Source organism: Amia ocellicauda, chromosome 16, assembly GCF_036373705.1.
Source record: "Amia ocellicauda isolate fAmiCal2 chromosome 16, fAmiCal2.hap1, whole genome shotgun sequence".
Classification (NCBI taxonomy): domain Eukaryota; kingdom Metazoa; phylum Chordata; class Actinopteri; order Amiiformes; family Amiidae; genus Amia; species Amia ocellicauda.
The window spans coordinates 25,025,812-25,047,844 of record NC_089865.1 but is presented as its reverse complement, the minus strand read 5'-3'; the positions used below and the strand labels follow the sequence as shown (position 1 = coordinate 25,047,844).

Below are 22,033 nucleotides of genomic sequence, written 5' to 3'. Positions count from 1 at the left end.
CTCTTTTTCAACAAATAAGACTTTAGCTCCAGCTGCTTCAGCTTCCGCAAGAGCCTGCGGCTGTGCCTGTAGAAGAGTCGCGTGAGCGCTTGGATGAATAGGAGACATTAGACCTAGTCTTTAAAGACTGTGATGATTTATTTTGCTGTTGCATTATGTGCAGAGTACCTCACAGTGGTACATACATCTCACAGTGGTAGCAGAAACTGCCAAGGGAGCACAGAAACTGTTGAGGGAGCTAATGAAGAAAGATCCCTTTTCCTATGCAAGTAACGTTGCAGCTTATGCATAATTGGCTTTAAAAAAATAAGTAATGGACAGTTACTGAACATTTTAAGTGAACAGCTGTGTAAAAAGCACACCCCAACCAATTTCAGCGAATACCTCACAGCAAGTTTTATTTGTACATCCAAAAACAAAGATCAATTTTTGTCACACTATATACAGATATTACATACAGTGTTTATACACATATTACATAATTTGTACACAAGAAAAATATACATAAAAATGTAAACTTTTGTATACAAAAAATACCTTAAACAAATTAAACAAGGACCAATAACAAAAGGTGACTAGATCTTTATTAGCTCATCCTATTATTTAAAAAACAGTAATACAGTACATTCAATGAGTATAGGAATTTGTAAGCCACCTTTCTTATATTTAAGCAGTTACAAGTGCCTACAAAGCTTCTTTCCCTGCTACATATTTAAAATATATATGAAGGGTTGGTGGGAGTGGGATTACATTTATATTACTGAATCTGTGCTTCCATGCAGGTGTTTTAGACTGGTATAGAATAATAATTTAAGAAAAAATGCCCAGCATGGAAAAAAAAACAGGGGAAATACCAGAGCTCCTGCACATTCTCTGAAGAGTTTATATTATAATGACACATAAAGCTGTGGTCAGATTTAGCCGAATTACACAAATGCAGAAAAGTAAATGGATATATTTGGATCTTATAGTTGAAAAGGTCTAGGAGTTTCAACAATGATATAAATACTTGAAGATATTTCAGAGAATGTCATTCTTCAAATCCACTGTTCTCTACACTGAAGGTGGACCCTACATTTACAGTTCCATAATGCTGAGTAAAGACACCATACCAGTATGTAATTGCACCTTCAACAAGGGCTTCAAGACTCCAATCTGTATATAGAAATAGTTTTACTTTACTAAAAATCTAGGTTTTCATTCAGTATTTCTGCATAACATGATATATATTGAAACTCTCTGTTCATCCTGTTTAATGATCTTTCAAAAGTTCAATCATTGAAAGACATGAGTATATCTGCTAGTGGAACATACTGGGAGACATCTTACACAAAACTCTGATTAATGAAGTGAGTATGCCGGCACTCTTGTTGCCTAAAGCCATTGTTCATGTTTCAGAAGTGAGGAGCACTGCAGTAAGGTGCAGCCAGAATTGTATAGAAGATTCAAAAAGGCACAAGACTTTAGCCTTTAGGTATTGGATTAACATATACAGCATACAATTAAGTCATTATTTCTCAGCAATCCAAAATAAATGCGTGTGTGTGTGTGTGTGTGTGTGTGGTGGGGGGGGCGGGGGGTAGTACGTATCAAACACTAGTTGATCATATAAAAAACAAACAAAACAAAAAAATAGTGCAATTTTTAGCAAACAATTTTATCATGTGCCCATACACAGGACCAGTGATGTGACTTTGCCACAACTGACAAGTTATTGCAGTAGTGACAGTTGTTCAAGCAGAGGGAAAGCAAAAGCTCTCTGTTTGAGTACAGAGTATTTACAAGTCTTCCTGTGGTGTTAAGGCGAAATAAATAAGTATCCTGACCACTCTCTAAAGAAAACAAGATGGAAATAGACGGGCAAAAAGTATTGTGATTAATGATAACAAAACAGATAATAAGTTAGTTTGTAAGCGAACAACATTAATGTGTCTATCCTACTGTTCTGCTTCTCACTGCTTGTACTTTTTTGTATTGGGGTTGTGCTGGGCGCTGCTTAAAATTTGAGTCAATACTGTTCTTCCCAAAGAAAGGTAAGCATGGCAGCACAGACCAACTAGACAAGCAAAGAAAAGGGAGGGAGATTTCCCTGTGTCCCATTGTGATCCCCTCCGCCCTGGCCTTAATTTGGTAGAATTTAATAGCTATCAAAAATACAATACATAAAACATTCATACACAATCACAGCCTTTTCTTTGATGAACCAGTTGAACAAAATTGTAAAAAAAAAATAAAAAAAAAAATTACACAATCTATGGCATCCTTTAAATTTGTCAACAGAAGACAACTATTACCTCACAACATGTTTTGATAGCTATTAATATTGGGGATACATTTTTCCATGAAAATGAATAAAACAAAAAACATTGGCTCCATTAAGTACATTTTGCAGATGATAAAAAAAATAGGTCAGATTTTTTTTTTTTTTTTTTTTATCATTTTTTTGGGGGGGATTTATTGTTATTTTTCTATTTTTTATTTTATAATTTTTATAATTGTTTTACTTTTAACCATTACCACTCATTTCAACTCACCATTTAGAGACTGCTACTCTATTAATATATTCAATACTTATAACTATAGAATTTATAATCTTTCGGTTTCTAAAAATACTACCAAAAACTTTTTTTTTTTTTATTATAATTTTTTTAACCGTTATAATTACAAAAAAATATCCAAAGCAGAGAGGGAATAATCATATTTTTTTCTCTCTATGTGAAGCTCATGTCACTTAAAGGGAACATAAAGTTTAAGTTAAGATATTTTTAAATGTTATCCCAGAGAGAAGCCCTTTTCAAAATTGTATCCTGATTCACCTGCTATGCTTTGTGACGGTTCTGCTCTGCTTGGTTAATTGAATATTTTAAAAGTCATGTCAGGAGAAAGTATCATCATAAAATGCACTTTGACCATTTAGTTACAGTGCAATACTTCAGTTTTTTTCCCCCCTGTACTAGCCAAATGTGATGGGAGTAAACACTCCTTATTAAACTTTTGCAGCCAAGACACACTTTTCCATGCTTTCAACACCATCTACTGGAGGTTTGCAGTAATTTGTGAATAAGAAAATTGTGTGAATTACTTCGGTGTATATATTTATTGCATTTTTTTTTTTTTTTTTTTTTTTAAATTAGAAGCAGGAAAGGAAGTTATGCATTTTTTTCTATGAGACAATATTCTTGGCTTCACTGGTTTTCGTGATGTAGTCCTACTTAATCTAAATCATTTTCCTTACAGGGACATTGCACTTTCCTTTTATGTTCCCTTCAAGGCCACTGGTTGTATAGATTCCATAAAGCACCATAATGAGGATTGTACACATTTTGAACCCTATTGTTTGGCTGTTGATTTTTACTGGGGCATATGACATTAGTAACATGTTTGGGCTATCCCTGAAAATAATGCAAACTGTTGTTCTTTTGCTTCTGTTGTGATACGCATTTCACATAAAAGGGATTTACCGGAAATAAGAAGATCCATTGTGTATATTTAACAGACAGCCCAAAACATGTTCCTCATCTACTTTCTTCTATTTATCAGAAAACAGTCTGCATTTTAGGCTTTTTGTGTAGACTTAATACAATTTTGTTGTCCACTTTTGTATGGAACAAAATACAAAAAAGTATGTTAAAATACTATGCAAGGAAAATATATAATCGGTGAAAGTTTATTGCTTAAAGAAACCAGATTTATTGTAATGTGAGGCCCTGCATCAGTCCTGCTATAGCAATGGTGCACAAACAAGAGATCTAAGATCAATTTTTGCTTCTTTTGTCCTGGAGTTGGTCAATACATGGTTTAATATTTACAATATAAAAACTACTGCTGATTTAAAAATAAAAATAAATAAATGGTGTGACAATATCTACATTTTGAATACATACTAGAGAAAAAGGGAGAGGAAAAAAAAAAACTATTCTCCTTCATAGTGTGAAATTGTGTACATAGATAATGGGCCACACATATTGCATGTTATTCAGCTTATGTCTAGTGCAATGGATGCAACTGTAGGAAAAAAGATATCATCTACAAACAATTTGAAATACTGTAACTGAAACACACAATCTTTCAATATCCCTTGATCTCTTAAAATTTTGAAAGACACGCACGCAAATGCTTCATTCTCAAATGCAAAAGTCACATTTCACAATCTCCTACATTTCTGATACAATGCCAGCTACTTTTACAATAATAATGATAATGCAATTTAATATTCAAGATTTAAGGTCTGCTATCAGTTTTGCTGCATATAAACCTAGAGGTGTGAAGATTAAAAATAAACTTTTATTGCAGTGCATCTAGATATGTTTGCAGCCTGCAGTTCTGTCTCTTTAAATGGTTCTCTTTATTAGAAGGTATACATTTTCCTGCAGGGATTTTGATCAGAAATGTGTAAATGCTTCAACAGCACTAATTTGCCAAAATATACAAGAAATTCATTATTTCACATTCATATTCCCAAATGGTCTGCACAATGCAACATGTTGGAAAAACATCCAAGCTGTAGGATACAGTATTTCATAACTAGTTTTAATGTGAGGCTTTTAACCTTGACACAGTTAGCACCCATGAGACTGACATTAACTGTAAAACAATACGACTTCTGCAAATTGTCAGTTTTGTTAATTCAATATTGTTAATATTATAGGACTGTTTCTTGATAAATACAGGTACCTTTTTCACCTTCTTCTTCTTCTTCTTAAGGAGAACAACCATATATTGCTCCCCAGCAGTGTTTGCTTCCAAGCTTTGCACTGTGACAACCCTCCTTCAATCCATATAGGATTGCAGTGCTTGAGTTTCAAACAAATCTAAAAGGTGGACTCACATGTATGTTGACAGACAGCATGCCGTTAATTTCAGTTTTAGATTATCTGGATTAGCTGCTTACCCTTTAACATAAAAAGCAGCCCCTTTGAAAGAATCAACAGGCAGTTTTCTTAAAATATATAAGCTGATATTTAGAAACTGGGGGCTTCCAGTTTCTAGCTGATCTATGAGCCTTAAATAAAAATAAAAACACAGCCATGCACAGTTGTGGTTGAAAGTATTCAGACTCTTCATTTGAAAGTTATTCAGTGATTCACTGAGTGTAAATCAATATTGTTCTTTAAATTATATTTATCAATTGCACTCTCAAGAGTTTGTTGAACACTGACTGGGCCATGAGAAAATGTTAAAGTAGGGATGTCAAAATCCAGTACTGGAGGGCTTCTGGATTTTGTTCTAGCACAGCTCGAAATTCCTTAAGGTCTATTTAAATGATTGAGTGGATGAATTGAACACTTTTCTAAATGTTTTGTGGGTACAATATCTGGAGTAATCACCATATTTTAAGTTATCAGCTGTAAAAAAATAATAAATAATAATTTGAGTAATGTTGGGACAAGAGCCAGGTGAGACTGCAACCCTCAAGGATCAGTTTGAAGCCCCTACTGTAAAGTTTCCAGCAAATTGAACTGAGCCAAGACATTGGGTGTGTAAACTATGGTCTGCATCTTTCTCTGTCCCAAATTAAATCACTGAATAATGTGTGCTAACATTTTCAGATACATCTGTATGTATATGTCACGTCTTTAACGAATTGTGGATTTTTAAACTATGTCACACTAAGCTTAGATGCTATAGGAAGCTCCTGGTATAATACTAAATATATCATTATCCAATATAATTTTGTGACTAATTTTCAATAAATGAAACACAACACAGGCCCAAACTAAGTCAGGCATTCAAACACCAAACATTAAATTACCTTCCCACACCAAGCTTTGGGAATTGCCACCCACATTCTCTCCAAATTAGTGGCAGGTCTCCCATCTGGTCTCTATTTCTGTGTATGACAATCACTTGACCTACATTAATCTGAAAGAAAATTACAGGTCTCTTTTTGGCATTGCAATCACATGAAGTTTCCACAACATGTTGAAATTCAGACATGGATTGCAGTAAGGGGATCTCACTTCTGCACCACATGTATTACATGGTATGAATCCAGTCAAATCCATATTTGCTTAATCTCATATCAAACAAGAATTCAGCAGATGCCTAAAGCACCATGAGAGTGTACAACACCATCTTTGTCACTGACTAAAATACCTATAAAGTATGGTTCTGGTCCACAGACAAAGATCTATTCATGATAAATCATATTCCAGACCTCTCTCTAAAACCACAGCACTACAGTGAAGCCAAAGATCTCATAAGACAAAGGGAGTGTCACTTCCTCCAACAATTTAGGAAACTCATAAAGCTGGTTGTGGAAATGTACTACAACAAACATTGGCATATATCTGTTGAGCACCTTATCGGAAAGATTCAAATCAATGGCTTTAGCTCTAGAAGAAACTGGGAATTTGCGGTAGGCTATGAAACAACTAAAACATCCTTGTTTTTTTTTTTACACCAAGTAGTTTTCATACCAACATGGGTCAGATTCATCAGGGACTCATCTGGGACCTAAAAATGCTATCTGTCGTAACAAAAGGTTTACCCGAAGTAAAATGCATCTTCAAATAAACACAATTGATGGAAAGCTGCACTATACAACCGTGCATATCAGATCACTTCACATATGATGCTGTATTTGTATAGCTGGGTAAAAAGAAAATCTATGAATTTCCATTGAATCAGTCTGTTCATAATGACAGCTATACATAAGTTCTGATTACAGAGAAGATTACAGACACATACATACATACTTACATACACACACTATCTACAGTTTGTTAGTTTGACTCCTCAAAGAAAATTGCCAGGTGTCACACACATCTGTAAAAGCTATTGAAGGAAATTAAGATCATGCACTAGTGTCACCACATTGTATTTCCAGTCTTTCTTACAGCTATATAAATTCAACTAGATGTGACACAAATTGCTTCTCTTGCATAATTATACATCACTCTTTGGGAAGTAGCTCAGAAGCTACTGTAATTAGTGATTCATTATCTAAAAAACAACAGAATCACCAAGAACACAATTAGGTAAAGAAAAAGTGCTAATTAATTACTTAAACATCTTAGATTTAAATTAAGACTTAGACATTACACATTAAACAATTAAAAACATCTCTTTACATTCTCTTCTCTAATTCTAGGTCTCTTTTAATTAATATAGTTCTTCCGTAAAAAAAATAAAAATAAAAAGGATTTGTCTATGTAAATTACCTTGGAATTTATATTAGGTTTCAAAAAATATACCCAGATTAAACACTTAAATCTAAACACTTAAATCTGACAAATGGGGGAGAAAATTTAGCAATAGCCTGAATCTTGCATCTACCAGTCAGCTGCCAAACCTGTGTGACAAGCAAATTAATAAAGTTTTGGTTTGTATCCTCATATCTTAAACATTTGATATAGGTCTTTAGGTGTCAATCTGCTATATCATATACAAATCAGAGAAACTGAATCCCACATTCAAAGCTAAAACTGCCCTGCAGTTCAATACTCAGTATAAAACAATAACTAAACGATAATAGCGGACTTATTTCAGATATGTCCTGGAATAAATTCAGAGCAGGCTGAAACTGGTGAATACAATCCTGCAAATGGGACGTCACAGGTTTCAATTCAAAAGTACAACAGTGTTCAAGCAATCCCCAATGAGTGTGCAATATTGGCCAGGTACTACTGAAACTAGATGCTCTGTGATGTATGGGGACAAATTCAAATTTTCAAACAAATACATAACCAATTCAGCTCGTTCCAACTGGAACTAAAGTCCACACTGACCTCCAAGACAGCTTTCCCTATTTATTTTTTTAATTGTTGCTGCTGTATTTCAGTCATATAATGCAAACAAAATATCCCAGCCCTTGTACCACATTTGCTTGTGTGTTGTGATAGCACAAGTTAGCAGTGGAAAACCAATAAAACACAATTAAAAATATTTGGGTTAATTATACTTTGAAATTTCAATTATTACCTTTACACCCCACTTAATTATTTTATGTTAATGAAAATAATTTAAAAGATCAAACAAAGGATCACTCAATATACTTTTTATTGTTAGCAAAGGAGATTTTTGTAATAAATCTCTATTTAAAATTGCAGTCCAGTTTGGATCTTGAGGTAAGGTTCCCCCCCATCTCCACAGTTGAGTTGCAATGACAAGGAAAATAAGCACCCTTAGCCCCTTAGGTAAATTAACTTTCAATAAACCAATTGATTCATTGTTATTTAGAAGATATGAAACATAACACATACACATCTGTGTCAAGGACATATAGTAAACAAAAACATGTGCAAGGCAGCAAGACTAATGACTTTCCTGACCCTTATATATTAATTTCTCAGGGCAATCCATTTGAACACATCTTGGGGGTGGGGTATGGGAGTGAGTCCACCTTTAAAAGTTGTCTGGATTTGTTTGAAACAATGCTCTCCAAACCCAGTTCTGGAAAGCCTAAAATCTAGTTAGTTTTACAAGTCCCCCTAAATAACCAAAAGTTAAAAGGAACTCTGGTCCTGAGAGATGAAGGCTATTCAAACGCTTGTTATAAATTATTTCTAAATGACAATTTACCAAAATACCTGCTTACTTGAGAAGAATTAGAATTAAATGTTTCCAAGTCTATAGATTCATTAAATACGGGCAACCTATAAAACTGCTAGATTGGGGGCTCTCCAGGACCAGGGCTGAACACCCCTGATTTAAAACCTTGGCCCCGCTTTCCTGGTTACCGATTGGACTCCACCGCTCCCACTACTGCTACTGTGTGGTGAAAGGTGGCGTCACGCTGCTGGCAGTTGCGGCTCTGGCGCCTGCGACAGAGAAGCCAGTGGGGGGCGCAGTGGAGCTGTGGCTGGGCTGCACGTCCTTGGGAATTCCGCTGTGTGAGGCCAGTTGGTGACCAAAAGCAGCGCTGAACTGAGGAAGTTGCTGCTTGGGAGGGTTCGAGGTCAGGAGGTCGTGCGGAGAAGAAGATGAAGGGGAGGCAGAGGAAGGGGGTGTGGCCGAGGAGCCCACTGCAGCGGCCAGGCCGGTGAAATTTGTCTGGGGCAGTGCTGAGAGGGCGGCCGTGGGCTGGATAATCACCGAATGGGAGGTGGAGGGGGGTGTAGAGAGCGAGGTGGAGATCAGATGGCCTTCAGGACCAATGAGGTTGCCAAACTGGGTAGGGTCAGCCAAGGCTAGGGGTAGGTTGTTCCAGGGGGGGCGGGGGTTGCCTGGCACCCCGCTGATGGGCACCTCCAGCTGGCCTTGGAGAATGGGTGTTGGCAAGAGTGGGGGCTCTGGCTGAAAGCTAGCTGCCAATGTGCTGCCCCCACCGTCACCAGAGGGGTAGGCAGAGGGATGGGGGGAGGTGATGCGGTCGCTGTAGGGGGATGGCACGTGTTCACTGCTGTAGTGTCCGTCGTGAGTGGAGGAGTGCGAGTGCTCACTGGTGTATTGCTGTCGGGGTGGGATGAGCTCTTCAGGTTTGGCCAACAGGTGAGAGGTCTGGGTCCGTGAGGTGGACTGTCCAGCCGCCTCATGGAGCCCAGGGAAGGGCGGGAGGAATGTTCGCTCAGTCAGGGGGCTATGTTTCAGTAGCACATTGGAAGTGGATGCCGTGGGTGGGGCAGCAGAAGTAAGGCTGATGCTGGTGGCGGAGGTGGGGTGGGGACGTGGTGGCGGCTGGGGAGATGATGGTGTGGAAAACTGGGCCCCTGATGAGTGAAGCAGGTTGTCATCCAGCTCCAGGCTAGAGAAGTTCTCAGGAGGAATGCGACCATTCAGCAGATCCCCCAGCTCACTGTTCCCGACTGCACGACCCAGGGAGGCCATGCCACCACCAGGCACACCAGAACCAGAGAAAACCGCCATCGCCCGGTGGTCCGAGAGCTCTTGCACACCCACGGGGTCAGGCTGACTCAACTCTCCCATGGAGCTTAGGCACTCCAGGGAGGCCGTGTAGGAGGTCATGGCCTGCAGGGCCCTCTCCAGCTCCTCAGCCTCCTCTGTGGTAGGCAGCAGCTCGCCGTTTTTACCTGCAGGACACACACACACACAACATATCTTACTGCACCCAGGTGTGAAAACAGAAACGGTTAAGAAATATATATATATCTATATCTATATATATATATATATATATATATCTCAAACATACCAATAAGCAACCATAATTCTTGAAACCTGTATATTGCACTTATACAATGTTTTGTCATACTCTTGCCTTTGCATTACTAGCACTTGTATTGTTTATTTTGATTTCCCCTATGCTCCCTCTCCCTTAGTTCTTAACTTTGACTTAACATCTTGTCTGCAATTATCAGCTTTTACAATCTAGGATGCAAGACCTTACATATCGTTTACTTATCTCATATGCACTTGTGTAAATTCTAATTTTTTAAGATGTATTATGCCTGAACTGCACTGTATTATTGCACTTGTAAGTTGCCCCGGACAAGGGCTTCTGCTAAGAAAAAATAATAGTAATAATAATAATAATAAACTTTTACACAAATTATAATATTACCTGTTGCCTTTTCACTTAAATAAGATCTGAAAAGGTGAAGGATTAATATAAATGATCAATGCTTATATGAATAAGGATAATCATTGCTTTTACTTTGTGTGGGATACTCATATTCATGTGCAAGGAGTACACTGTCCTTTTGTTCATGGTTGAGTAAGTTTAACTGAGCACCCACCGAAATGTTGGTAAATATAATGAATCAAGAACAAGATCTTGATACCAGGTGCAGAGCAACTCCTACATTTTGGGATTAGATCAAAGTTTCTAGTTTAAGACTTAAGCAAGTTATTGAATTTTCCCAGACCGTTACTATTTTGCAAAAAACGGTATACTTTTATTATTGGCTGTTCTGCATCAATGTGTGCTCCAATTGTAAGGGGGAGGACTGCCCTCTACTTTTGTAGAATGCCTCTTCTGGTGGGTAATATAACTGCTTGTAACTACAGGCCATGTGGGCCTAACCAGATGCAGGGTCTCCGTATGAGTTCATTTGAAAATAAAGTGGATTGACAAACTCCTCTCCCAAGAATTATTTCCAACAAAAAAAAGAAGGGGTTAGATTAAGGGGTTTGGAAATAGGTTGGGAAAACTTGTGTATAATACCTGTTGGCTTTAATTCCATTTATTTTACTTGAAGCATAGAAACCAGTAAAGCAACACTTTATACTGCCTGTTATGGAAGTTCAGATGTGAAAAGCCTCAAATCTTTGAATTATGTCTCACAACACAATGCCACAGATGTCTCAAGTTTTGAGGGAGCATGCAACTGGCATGCTGGTTGCAGGATTGTCCAGGCTGCTGTTGCCCAAGAATTTAATATTAATTTCTCTACCATAAGCCGCCTCCAACGTCATTTTAGAGAATTTAACAATATATCCAAGCGGCCCACAACCTGCGGGATCATCTGAGACTAGCTACCTGGACAGCGGATTAAACTGTAGGTCTGCACAATCAAAGAATTTCTGCACAAACCGATAGCATCTATGTGCTCATTTTCCTCACCAGAGTCTTGACCTGACTGCAGCTCTGGTGGACATTCCCGCAGTCAGCATGCCAATTAAAATCTTGAAATTCATAGATAAGGGCCAAATGAATTTAAATCAACTGGTTGGTTTTCTTATGTGAACTGTAACTCTGTAAATCCATTGAAATTGTTGCATGTTGCCTTTATATTTCTGTTCATTGTATTACTCATTGTATTGTATGGTATTTGTTGAACCACGTTTATTTCAGATGAACTCAGTCTTCAAATCTGACAGGTTATGATCCTTATAGCTCTTGTACACTCACAAAATTGTGTAATCTTCTAACTCATAATATTAAAGGTCATATTCAAATAAAAACATAACAGGTACATATGTAGATTACAGTTATATTATTCTTGTTTACAAACAGAACATTTACAATGAAGAAAAACAAAATAACACCTGGCATCATAATGTTTTTCTTGAATCTGGGCCACAGACTGGAAAAACACAAACATTTTTTGTTACAGACTTACAGAAAATGTGGTGCTCTTCCTAGAACTCCAATAGGAATTGTCTACCAAATACCAATTTGTTTATTGTAGTCTGAGAAAAATAAAATTCATCAGTACACTTGATGTGGGCCTAATTACTCACATTCCGAGACCATCGCGTTGAATTTATGTTGTTGTACATTAAAACAAAAAATCTAGTCTGGATTTAGAATAGCTGACACCGCAAGCAAACAAATGCCTACAATATCAATGAACATGCCCCTGTTAGCAGCAGCATACATGTTCACTTAGCAGCAGAGTCAGTGTCAATTACACACATCCATTGGCTGATCATTTATATTGCGAGTACGAGATTGAAGATTTAAAGTTATATATTTAGTTTGCAAATCCCAGATTTAGGATTGAGTTATATACATATAGTCAAACAGCAAATATTTATCAAAATGGAGATTTAGCATTTATTTTGTAGAATATATTTTTGTATAATATTTTGTATCAAAATATTTATAAATGTGGGGAAATCTGATTTTAAATCTAAAATCTGAAAAAAAGAAAACAAAAAACAATTTAAGTTAAAGCTACAGAAGAAAAAAAGTTGTTTTACAATGGGCACCCCTTAGTACAACACTGTCTGTAGTACAACAACCATTTCCTGAAAAGCGCAGTAGGTGGCAGTACTACAGAAGCATGTATGTGTATAACATATATTGACTTATTTATAAAAAAAGATAACATCTTGTCCCTTAAAAATTTTACTTGAACAGTTCCTAATTTATGATATTGGTTTCAAATGCATTATGAATATCAATAAAATGTGTAATACAATATACAATACAATATATAATAACAATATTAAAACAGAAAACAGTTAGTATTAGATGGGGGGGAATTTTGGGGAGAAAAAAAATTGGTGATTCACCCCCCAAAATCAACAAATCACTTGCATAATAAATAACTAAATAAATCTGTCACATACACAAAACTATCTTAACTGAATTATGTATTCCTAATTCAATGGAATTGAGCAAAGATTCCTTCTTTCATATTTTTATACAAGAACTGACTGGCAGGCCATCATTGTATGTGACCAATTGCTTGTTTCTGTTGGGACATTTTAGTTTGAGGAACACAGGGTTTTGAATAAAGTCTCAAGATATCACAACATTAGGCTGTTTATACAACTATTACAGTTTTTAGAGAATTTGACAAACAAAAGACTAACAAGTTAGACTTGTTTTAAGATCATGGTAACATAAAGCGTTTTTATATTCATTATCTATTTCAGCTGACAAACGCTACTGAAAAACCTGACTACACTACAGTGCACTACACAAATTCACACATGTTGTATGAACTGGGATTTAATTTTCTCCTGGAAATTAAAAACAAATATTCGCAAACACAAAAACACCAGTACATTACTTGAAAAGTTTGAAGTTCAAAAAGTATACAGATGTTTATTGGAAAATTATTTCAGTACCTTCAAACAGATCAAAGTCCTGAAGATCATCAGGCAGCCTTGGCAACACATCAGAAAAGTCCTCCTGATTCAGCTCAAGGTCATTTGGAATGTCTGTGATGTCATTGGTGATGTCATCAGGAAGCTCGTCGGTACTTAAGTCTGGGGTCGATGGGCTCCTGTCATTAATAGGCACAGAAATCTCACTTTGAGATAAATTGTACACAAATATCAAAGATACTTGGGTCAAATCCATTTGTAATTGTTAAATTTGTAACTGAATAGCATTACCATTCAATATAAGTAGCGGTAGCGGACCTTGGCACACCTTTATCAGACTTGTGTTAAGAATAAAATTGCCAATTACAGTTAAGTGGTTACAGGATTTCATCCCTGGGAGGCTGACAAGGCACTACCCAACCCTAGGGTTGATGGGTCATCGCCACCCAAGGGCTGTCAGTAATAAAAGATCATACAGTGCCGAAATAGCCTACAGCTGTTTTGTTGAAAATCTGTTTGTGACTTAATTGTTTCTCCAGATATTCAGGAACAGTTTCTGTTAATGAGCGATTGACAGTAGGTAAATGACGACCGTGGGATCGCATCTTCCTAGTGCACATCAAAGACAGACATCTGCTTTTTGGATCCATCACCTCTCCACGGGAGGACAGATCGTAAACGGACCCGGACTTGTACCTTCTGATTGGATGAACGGCCATAAACGTTTGTAAACATTAAGTTCTCACTGAAGGAATTTCCTGACGTGGGGCTTCCGAGCCGGCTTGATTAAAGTTCTATTGCTTTATCTCGATGACTTCTCCACTTATTTCCGAGACGGGTTCTACATTTATGGTTTATTTATGTTTTTTTGTTTGTTTGTCTGTTTATCAATCTGTAAAGCAATGTGACTGCAAAGGGTGCTACACAAAATACAAATGTATTGATTGAAATACAGCTACACTCCTAAAATTTATATTACAGGGAGGTTAATAAATTAAAATCTAATTGCAAACAAAGAAAGACCAATACCTTGACCAGTCACAAAAATCTTAAATTCAGTCAAGTCTAACATATGTAAACTGCATATTATGAGCTCTAATTACAAACTAATAACTTTTTATTGCTACAATTAAGTTAATGAAACCTTACAATTTTATTATTTGAAACAAAAGTAGTTCAACAAGTTTCTGAATTTGTGCTAGCAATTTTTTTTTAATTATGATGAAAATGTTTTGAATGGGTCATACTGTTGTACTGGACTGAAAGTATGTTATGTAGTCTAGTAGTCTAGTTATGAGATCTGCCACTTGACCATGGCGGTGGTTGTGAGGAGTGCTGACCTGATGCTGGAGGCCTGTGGTGGCAGTGCAAGGCTGGAGGGCATGCCCAGGTTCCCCTGTGGCACAGCGGGAGGGATGGGTTTCTGTGGCCTGCGGGGGCCTCTTCTTCGCTTCTTCTTGTGTTTTTTGGTGAGCGCCGGTGGCTTTGTCTTCTTCCTGGGCTTGCGCTGCTGCTGGTGCTGAACTCTGCGGTTGCTATCTCCCCGCAGGAAATTGTCCTGAAACGTCAAGAACCACACAAGCAAAAGAAACACAGAATGATTATACTGCATGTTTATTCAGTATTCACATTTACATTCCATTTATGGTAGCTTAAATTAATTCATATTGAAAAAAAAAACAAAAAAACATCCTGCGGAGTGGCTTTGTGACCTCATTTGTGTCTTTCATGAGCCCAGGGTAAGGAACCATTGTGATATTCACCCTCAAGTGTAGCTGTAAAGAGGATTATCTCCATTACCATTTTCTTGGCATGTTCCTCGCAGAGTGGAGTCTGGTGTGTGATGTCGAAAACTGGAATGGAACACTGCTGACCGTCTGCAAACTTGGCCGTGCAACTGGAGAACAGCTGCTGCGAGCGATTCAACAAAATGTCTAAGACAAAGGTGAAGGAAGCACTACACCACATTATACAAGAAAGTACAGGCTCAGTTAGGCTACTATTGACATTGGAAACCACCAGGCCTGATCCTAGAGAACCCCCGATTTTATAGGTCACCCTGTAATCCACCAGTGTCTGTTGGTTATTTAAAAAAAAGACACTGTTTCTAAGGGCTGAAGGGTACATAGATGTTTGTTCCAAATCTTTAAATTACCAAGATACTTGCTTACTTGATCTGAACAAAATGTATTAAAAGTATTTATATAATGAGGATGACCAATAAGACCTGTAGTATTGGGGCTCCAAATAAACAATGCTCATTTGGCAAGCTACAAGTCTCAACATTTCTGGTTTCCATTTCAACCAAGTTCTCAAATACTTAATCTCAATTCATATTACTATTATTTAAATAATTAATAATAATACAATTATTAATTAAAACAACCAACTAAAATCTAGGGATGCACCTATCGCTATCGGGACGATTATGGCAAAATGTACAATATCGGCTATCAGATGATTGCTTTAAAATGGCTGATATTAATGGCTGTTTGGGAAGTTTTCAAGTTTATTCCTAATTCAGGGAAAAAAAAGCATCTGGGGCCTAAATTGGGTAAAACCCTAAAATCAGTATGTCTATTTGATTGACAAAACGCTGCAGCTTAAACAGATAAAACTAGTGCACCAAGGAAGTCTTGCTTCCTTGCCCCTGTTGATTTGCTGAATTGTATCACATTTAAACAGATTTCTTTGACAGCAATGACATCTTCAGTACTTGTAAGAACTCCCCCAAAACAGAAACAGTGCTTTCCAGTGTGTCTGGATTCTTTATATTGTGGAGAAAGCAGTGAGCGGAAGGATACGCTGGAAACAGTGTCTGGTGAAGGGCAGCGCTTGACTGGTGCACGCCTGGCCCTTAGTGTTTCCTGTGCAGATCCCTGCATCTGTGTCATGCCAATCTGATGTCCTGGTGCTGGAAAGACAAGACAAATTATAAATAACATGGGAATTTTTTCATGTGAGTAACCCCAAACATATTCTTTTGAACAATCAGTTGCCAACATTTTTGAAAATTGTAGCAAGCAATGGTAACCACATGTATCAGGGGTCTCAAACCCAGTTCCTGGAGGGCCATATTTACTTTAAGGAGCTGTATTTGCAGAAAAGACAAACTCTGCATATGTTCAGCCATGGCGTTTAAGAGCTCTGGTGTAAACTTAGCCCCAATGTCTTCATCCATCCAACAGGATGAACTTCATATCAATACTACTCATAACCACTACACATTTCTGAAACATTTACAAAGAATTCAGTGTCTTTTTAACATCAAATTAAATTGTTTGTGATCATTGAATTGTCCTTTCTGGTGTGTTGTATGCCTGTATAAAAGCAAATGTATTTGGATGATGATGACTATTGTTATTTACGATACTGTCAGGTTTTGGGAGGGGTCATGGGGTACCTGCTCTGTGTCTGGGCAACCATGCGGAGCTCCTGGATCAGCTGCCCGGCACAGTCAGGGTCCTTGCTGGCAGCATGCAGCAGGGCCTTTCGAAAGGCATGGCGGCATCTCTTTTGCCGAGTTGCTGCTCTCTCCAAACGACAGAGATGCTTATATTTCTGCTGCAAGTAAGTGCAGAGCCGAGACAGCCTGTTACTCCTTGATGTTCCTATGTCATCATCGGAGCTGTTGGAATGAGATTAAATCAGAAAGCACGTTAGACTGTGGCAGTTAGAAAGAGGAATTCTGAACAGTATTTTATATTTAACAAAATCAATGAAGGTGTGTAGAGAGCAGCATCATCTCCTGGCAGAATTTCTCTAGCTCCCTTAGATTTCTTTCAGAAAATTGAATTGATAAGTGTTACACGGACCCTACCCACAGGGGGGTTGGACCTGCATGGTAAGTCACTCATAGACAGACTTTTATATGGAGAGGTGCAGGAGGTTATTGGAGAGAGCAGCATCCCAAACCAGAGTGGAGTGGCCCCTGTGTGGTTTGACTGTGTTTTCTCTGCACCATATGTGGTAAATAAACTTCCCTGTGACTTAACAAGACTCAGTCTGAGAGTGTTGATTTGTCCACATAAATTTGGTATGTAAAGAGAGATGCCATCTTGAAGGTATAGTGCTGTGTTAGATGTTAAGTAAGTTTTGTAAGCATTTATTTGCATGTTATGTTTTCTGACAGTTATGCCACATAAAACACAAACTATTAATGACAATTAACTTATATAAGTAAATGTATATATATATATATATATATATATATATATATATATATATATATATATAAATAACTTATATAAGTATATATATATATATTTACTTATATAAGTTAATTGTCATTAATAGTTTGTGTTTTATGTGGCATATTTGTCAGTGGGCAAACGTACAAAATCAGCAGGGGATCAAATACTTTTTTCCCCTCACTGTGTGTATATATATATATACACTCACCTAAAGGATTATTAGGAACACCATACTAATACTGTGTTTGACCCCCTTTCGCCTTCAGAACGGCCTTAATTCTACGTGGCATTGATTCAACAAGGTGCTGAAAGCATTCTTTAGAAATGTTGGCCCATATTGATAGGATAGCATCTTGCAGTTGATGGAGATTTGTGGGATGCACATCCAGGGCACGAAGCTCCCGTTCCACCACATCCCAAAGAGGCTCTATTGGGTTGAGATCTGGTGACTGTGGGGGCCAGTTTAGTACAGTGAACTCATTTTCATGTTCAAGAAACCAATTTGAAATTATTGGACCTTTGTGACATGGTGCATTATCCTGCTGGAAGTAGCCATCAGAGGATGGGTACATGGTGGTCATAAAGGGATGGACATGGTCAGAAACAATGCTCAGGTAGGCCGTGGCATTTAAACGATGCCCAATTGGCACTAAGGGGCCTAAAGTGTGCCAAGAAAACATCCCCCACACCATTACACCACCACCACCAGCCTGCACAGTGGTAACAAGGCATGATGGATCCATGTTCTCATTCTGTTTACGCCAAATTCTGACTCTACCATCTGAATGTCTCAACAGAAATCGAGACTCATCAGACCAGGCAACATTTTTCCAGTCTTCAACTGTCCAATTTTGGTGAGCTTGTGCAAATTGTAGCCTCTTTTTCCTATTTGTAGTGGAGATGAGTGGTACCCGGTGGGGTCTTCTGCTGTTGTAGCCCATCCGCCTCAAGGTTGTACGTGTTGTGGCTTCACAAATGCTTTGCTGCATACCTCGGTTGTAACGAGTGGTTATTTCAGTCAAAGTTGCTCTTCTATCAGCTTGAATCAGTCGGCCCATTCTCCTCTGACCTCTAGCATCAACAAGGCATTTTCGCCCACAGGACTGCCGCATACTGGATGTTTTTCCCTTTTCACACCATTCTTTGTAAACCCTAGAAATGGTTGTGCGTGAAAATCCCAGTAACTGAGCAGATTGTGAAAAACTCAGACCGGCCCGTCTGGCACCAACAACCATGCCACGCTCAAAATTGCTTAAATCACCTTTCTTTCCCATTCAGACATTCAGTTTGGAGTTCAGGAGATTGTCTTGACCAGGACCACACCCCTAAATGCATTGAAGCAACTGCCATGTGATTGGTTGGTTAGATAATCGCATTCATGACAAATTGAACAGGTGTTCCTAATAATCCTTTAGGTGAGTGTGTGTATATATATATATATATATATATATATATATATAAAAAATTACTTATACAAGTAATATACTGTATTTTGTAATTTTATGCACAATGTCTGTGAAACTGAAAAAGTAGTTGACAGGTTTTATAATATATAATTATAATGAACATGGGATGGTTATCGGTGTACACAAGATAAAAAGCCTACCTACTACCTCAGTACTGTGATCTGTATAAATACAATTCAGAAGACTTTCTGTGTAACATTAATAGCCTACTTTTGTTAGATTTTTTACTTTATACAATTCATACAAATATTCAATCGTGAGTATAATGTTGAAATCAAGTGATTTATGTCTGATAGTGTAAAATCATAACAGGTTATGGAGATGGCAAGTACGGCAACATATATTTCATTTACTATAACAAATACAATTTAGCCTACATAATCCGATAACAGTAATTTCAATGACACAATAATACTGTGTTGGTAAACAAATGTTTTCATACAGTATTTGTAGTTATAATATTTGAGTATTATAAATACAAGTTTAAATAATACACACCTACGGCCTACGGCTTGTATACTGCCACTCGAGCTTGTAGAGGCTCGACCAATCTAGTGATTCTATATCTACAGTGTGCAGGCACTCTGTAATAAAACCTCTATCAAAACTTAAACAGACCAAATAATCGGTGATTGAAATAACTGGGGAGGAGTCTTTGACTAGGCAATTGCCGGTGGGTCAGCCTGAGGTTCCTGTCAGTGTTGCTGTCAGGAAGCAGCAGCTCTGTTGTGAGACTCAGTCAAAGTATCCATGTTAAATGGTGAACGTGTGTTGAGACAGTAACAACTGACAACAGAATCTGTCGCTAATAGCAACTTACAATATGTTACATATTGTAAGTTGCTATTAGCGACAGACTCTGTTTTCAGTTGTGAGATTTTTTTCTATTAGATATTTGTAATTCTATGTTCAAACACTTTGTTAGCAGGTGTATATTAGCAGGTGTGGAATGTTTTGATTTGGTCTTATTGGGAACACAAAACATCTTCAGTTTGTTTTGGAAGATACATCATTTTACATTCTAAATTGGAAACTAAAATGTAAAAGACACCATGTATTGTCAAAAGTTAAATAAACATAATGCCTTATAAGAACATAAGAGTTTACGATTGCATGGCAATTTAAATGCATCTTTTACATGATCGTAAATTCAATGTTAGCCTGAGGGTGAGAAGGTTAAATTATTAGGCTATGGATTAGCTAGTCTTCATTTTTATGCACCTGATTAACTTAGACATTATCAAAATAACACAAGTCTACCTGATTAGACTAGTCTTGTGCAGCTTTATGTAGCTACCTCCAGATTACAAAGTCATGCATAGAATATTTCAATGACAGAAACATAACTGTTGCTCAAACAATATATTAAAATAACAGCACAGTAATTTGGTTTATTAAAACATGTAACCATGCATATTGGCTAGTGAAGCTTTCAATTACATAATACGTACTTGTCCTGTGAATATCTTTCCCGTAGTCTCCAGGCATACTGATATGGTGGCAACCTATCCACCTCCTCGTCATCCTCTGCACTATCTTCAGACCAGTCCAGTCCTGAAACAGGTTACAACAAGTTATTATATTATTATTATTACTATTATAATTTCTTAGCAGAGGCCCTTGTTTACGGCAAGTTACAACAAGACCATACACATTACAGTGGTTAATTCAATGTAGTGCAATACACGTGTACACGTCTTTGGTCACAGAGAGATTTGTTTCGGGTCACATACAAAACAATCGCTTGGATTTCTGTGGAAAATAAACCTGAACTGTTACATGAGATGTTCCACACTACCTATATAGTGGATTTAATACAAGATTATTGTAGCAATATACGATTATATCACACCAAAGCCAGCACAGAGAAATGGTGTCTCAAAGCAAAATACTGACTGAATTGGTGATTGTCTTATTTAACCCTCCATTAGGGCTGGGTATCAGCACTGATCTACCGATTCGATTTGGGAATAGTGATACATACAATACCAATATTGCTTATGAGAGAGATTCTCTGAGAATGAATGCTATGAACTGCATAGGGAACCCTCCAACTTATATAACATGGTAGATTACTAAAGATTAATGTTAAACATTGTCCAGGCCCAAAACATTACATTTGATTTTACAAAAAATTATGAAAATAAAAGTACCACCTCATGTATAAACTACCATGAAATAATGGCGAATTAACCAAGGCTCTGAATGCACCACATTGTTTAAATACACAGATGTACAGACACACACCTTCAATTTAGATGCCTGATGTATTATCGCTGAAAAGCAACATTTTCTATTTCACTGTTGTCTGAATAAAATAGGATAAGTAAGCACGCCTCAACTTTCAATATAGTGGAAGGCTAAGATTAGTGTATGCCGGCGAAACAGCCAACATGTATTGAAGAGCTGGAGGTGGATGATGGCGTATTGAAGCTTGCTAATTCACGCATATGTTTGGCCAGAAGGCACAATTTTTTTATTCACTGAGAAAATGCACAGATTTAAAAGATCAATCTCAGGATTTTAAGAATCGATATCACATCGTCCAAACAAGAATCTCAATTAATCGGAAAATCTATCTTTTTACCCAGCCCTACACCCTAATTTGGTATAGGTTTGGGTGATATAAAAAATTAAAAATGATAGACGTGCACACATTGCAATATCCAACTTGCACGAGGTGCGCAGATGCCCGCCCAGGGGGCGGGGGTTGTAGAGGAGGTGCACCACGGAGGGAGTTAACTGTTGAACGTTCAGATATACTGACACATTTTTGGATAAGTCTCTACCAGCTTTGCACATCTGGCTCCTGTCATTTTTGCCCTTTATTCTTGGAACAATTGCTCAAGCTCTCTGAAGTCTTGCCACATATTCTCAGTTGGATTGAGGTCTGGGCTTTGGCCAGGCCATTCGCCTTGGTTGTGTTTAGGATAATGTTTTTGCTGAAAGGTGAACCTCCACCCCAGTTCAAGG

At 37.5% G+C, this 22,033-nt stretch overlaps 1 protein-coding gene across 1 annotated transcript in view; it reads right to left on the bottom strand.

Annotated features, from left to right (window-relative positions):
* Positions 1-371: 371 nt before the first annotated feature.
* The window catches only part of ino80db (INO80 complex subunit Db), a 57,951-nt gene continuing 36,289 nt past the window's right edge, over positions 372-22,033 (bottom strand). Inside the window, exons 4-10 of the mRNA XM_066688540.1 lie at positions 20,512-20,614; positions 16,805-17,029; positions 16,206-16,315; positions 15,202-15,335; positions 14,742-14,959; positions 13,423-13,580; positions 372-9,971 (exon numbers count right to left, since the gene is read on the bottom strand). Of these exons, the coding sequence (XP_066544637.1) occupies positions 8,710-9,971; positions 13,423-13,580; positions 14,742-14,959; positions 15,202-15,335; positions 16,206-16,315; positions 16,805-17,029; positions 20,512-20,614 (2,210 nt within the window). The 3' untranslated portion in view covers positions 372-8,709. The remainder of the gene's footprint in view (positions 9,972-13,422; positions 13,581-14,741; positions 14,960-15,201; positions 15,336-16,205; positions 16,316-16,804; positions 17,030-20,511; positions 20,615-22,033) is intronic.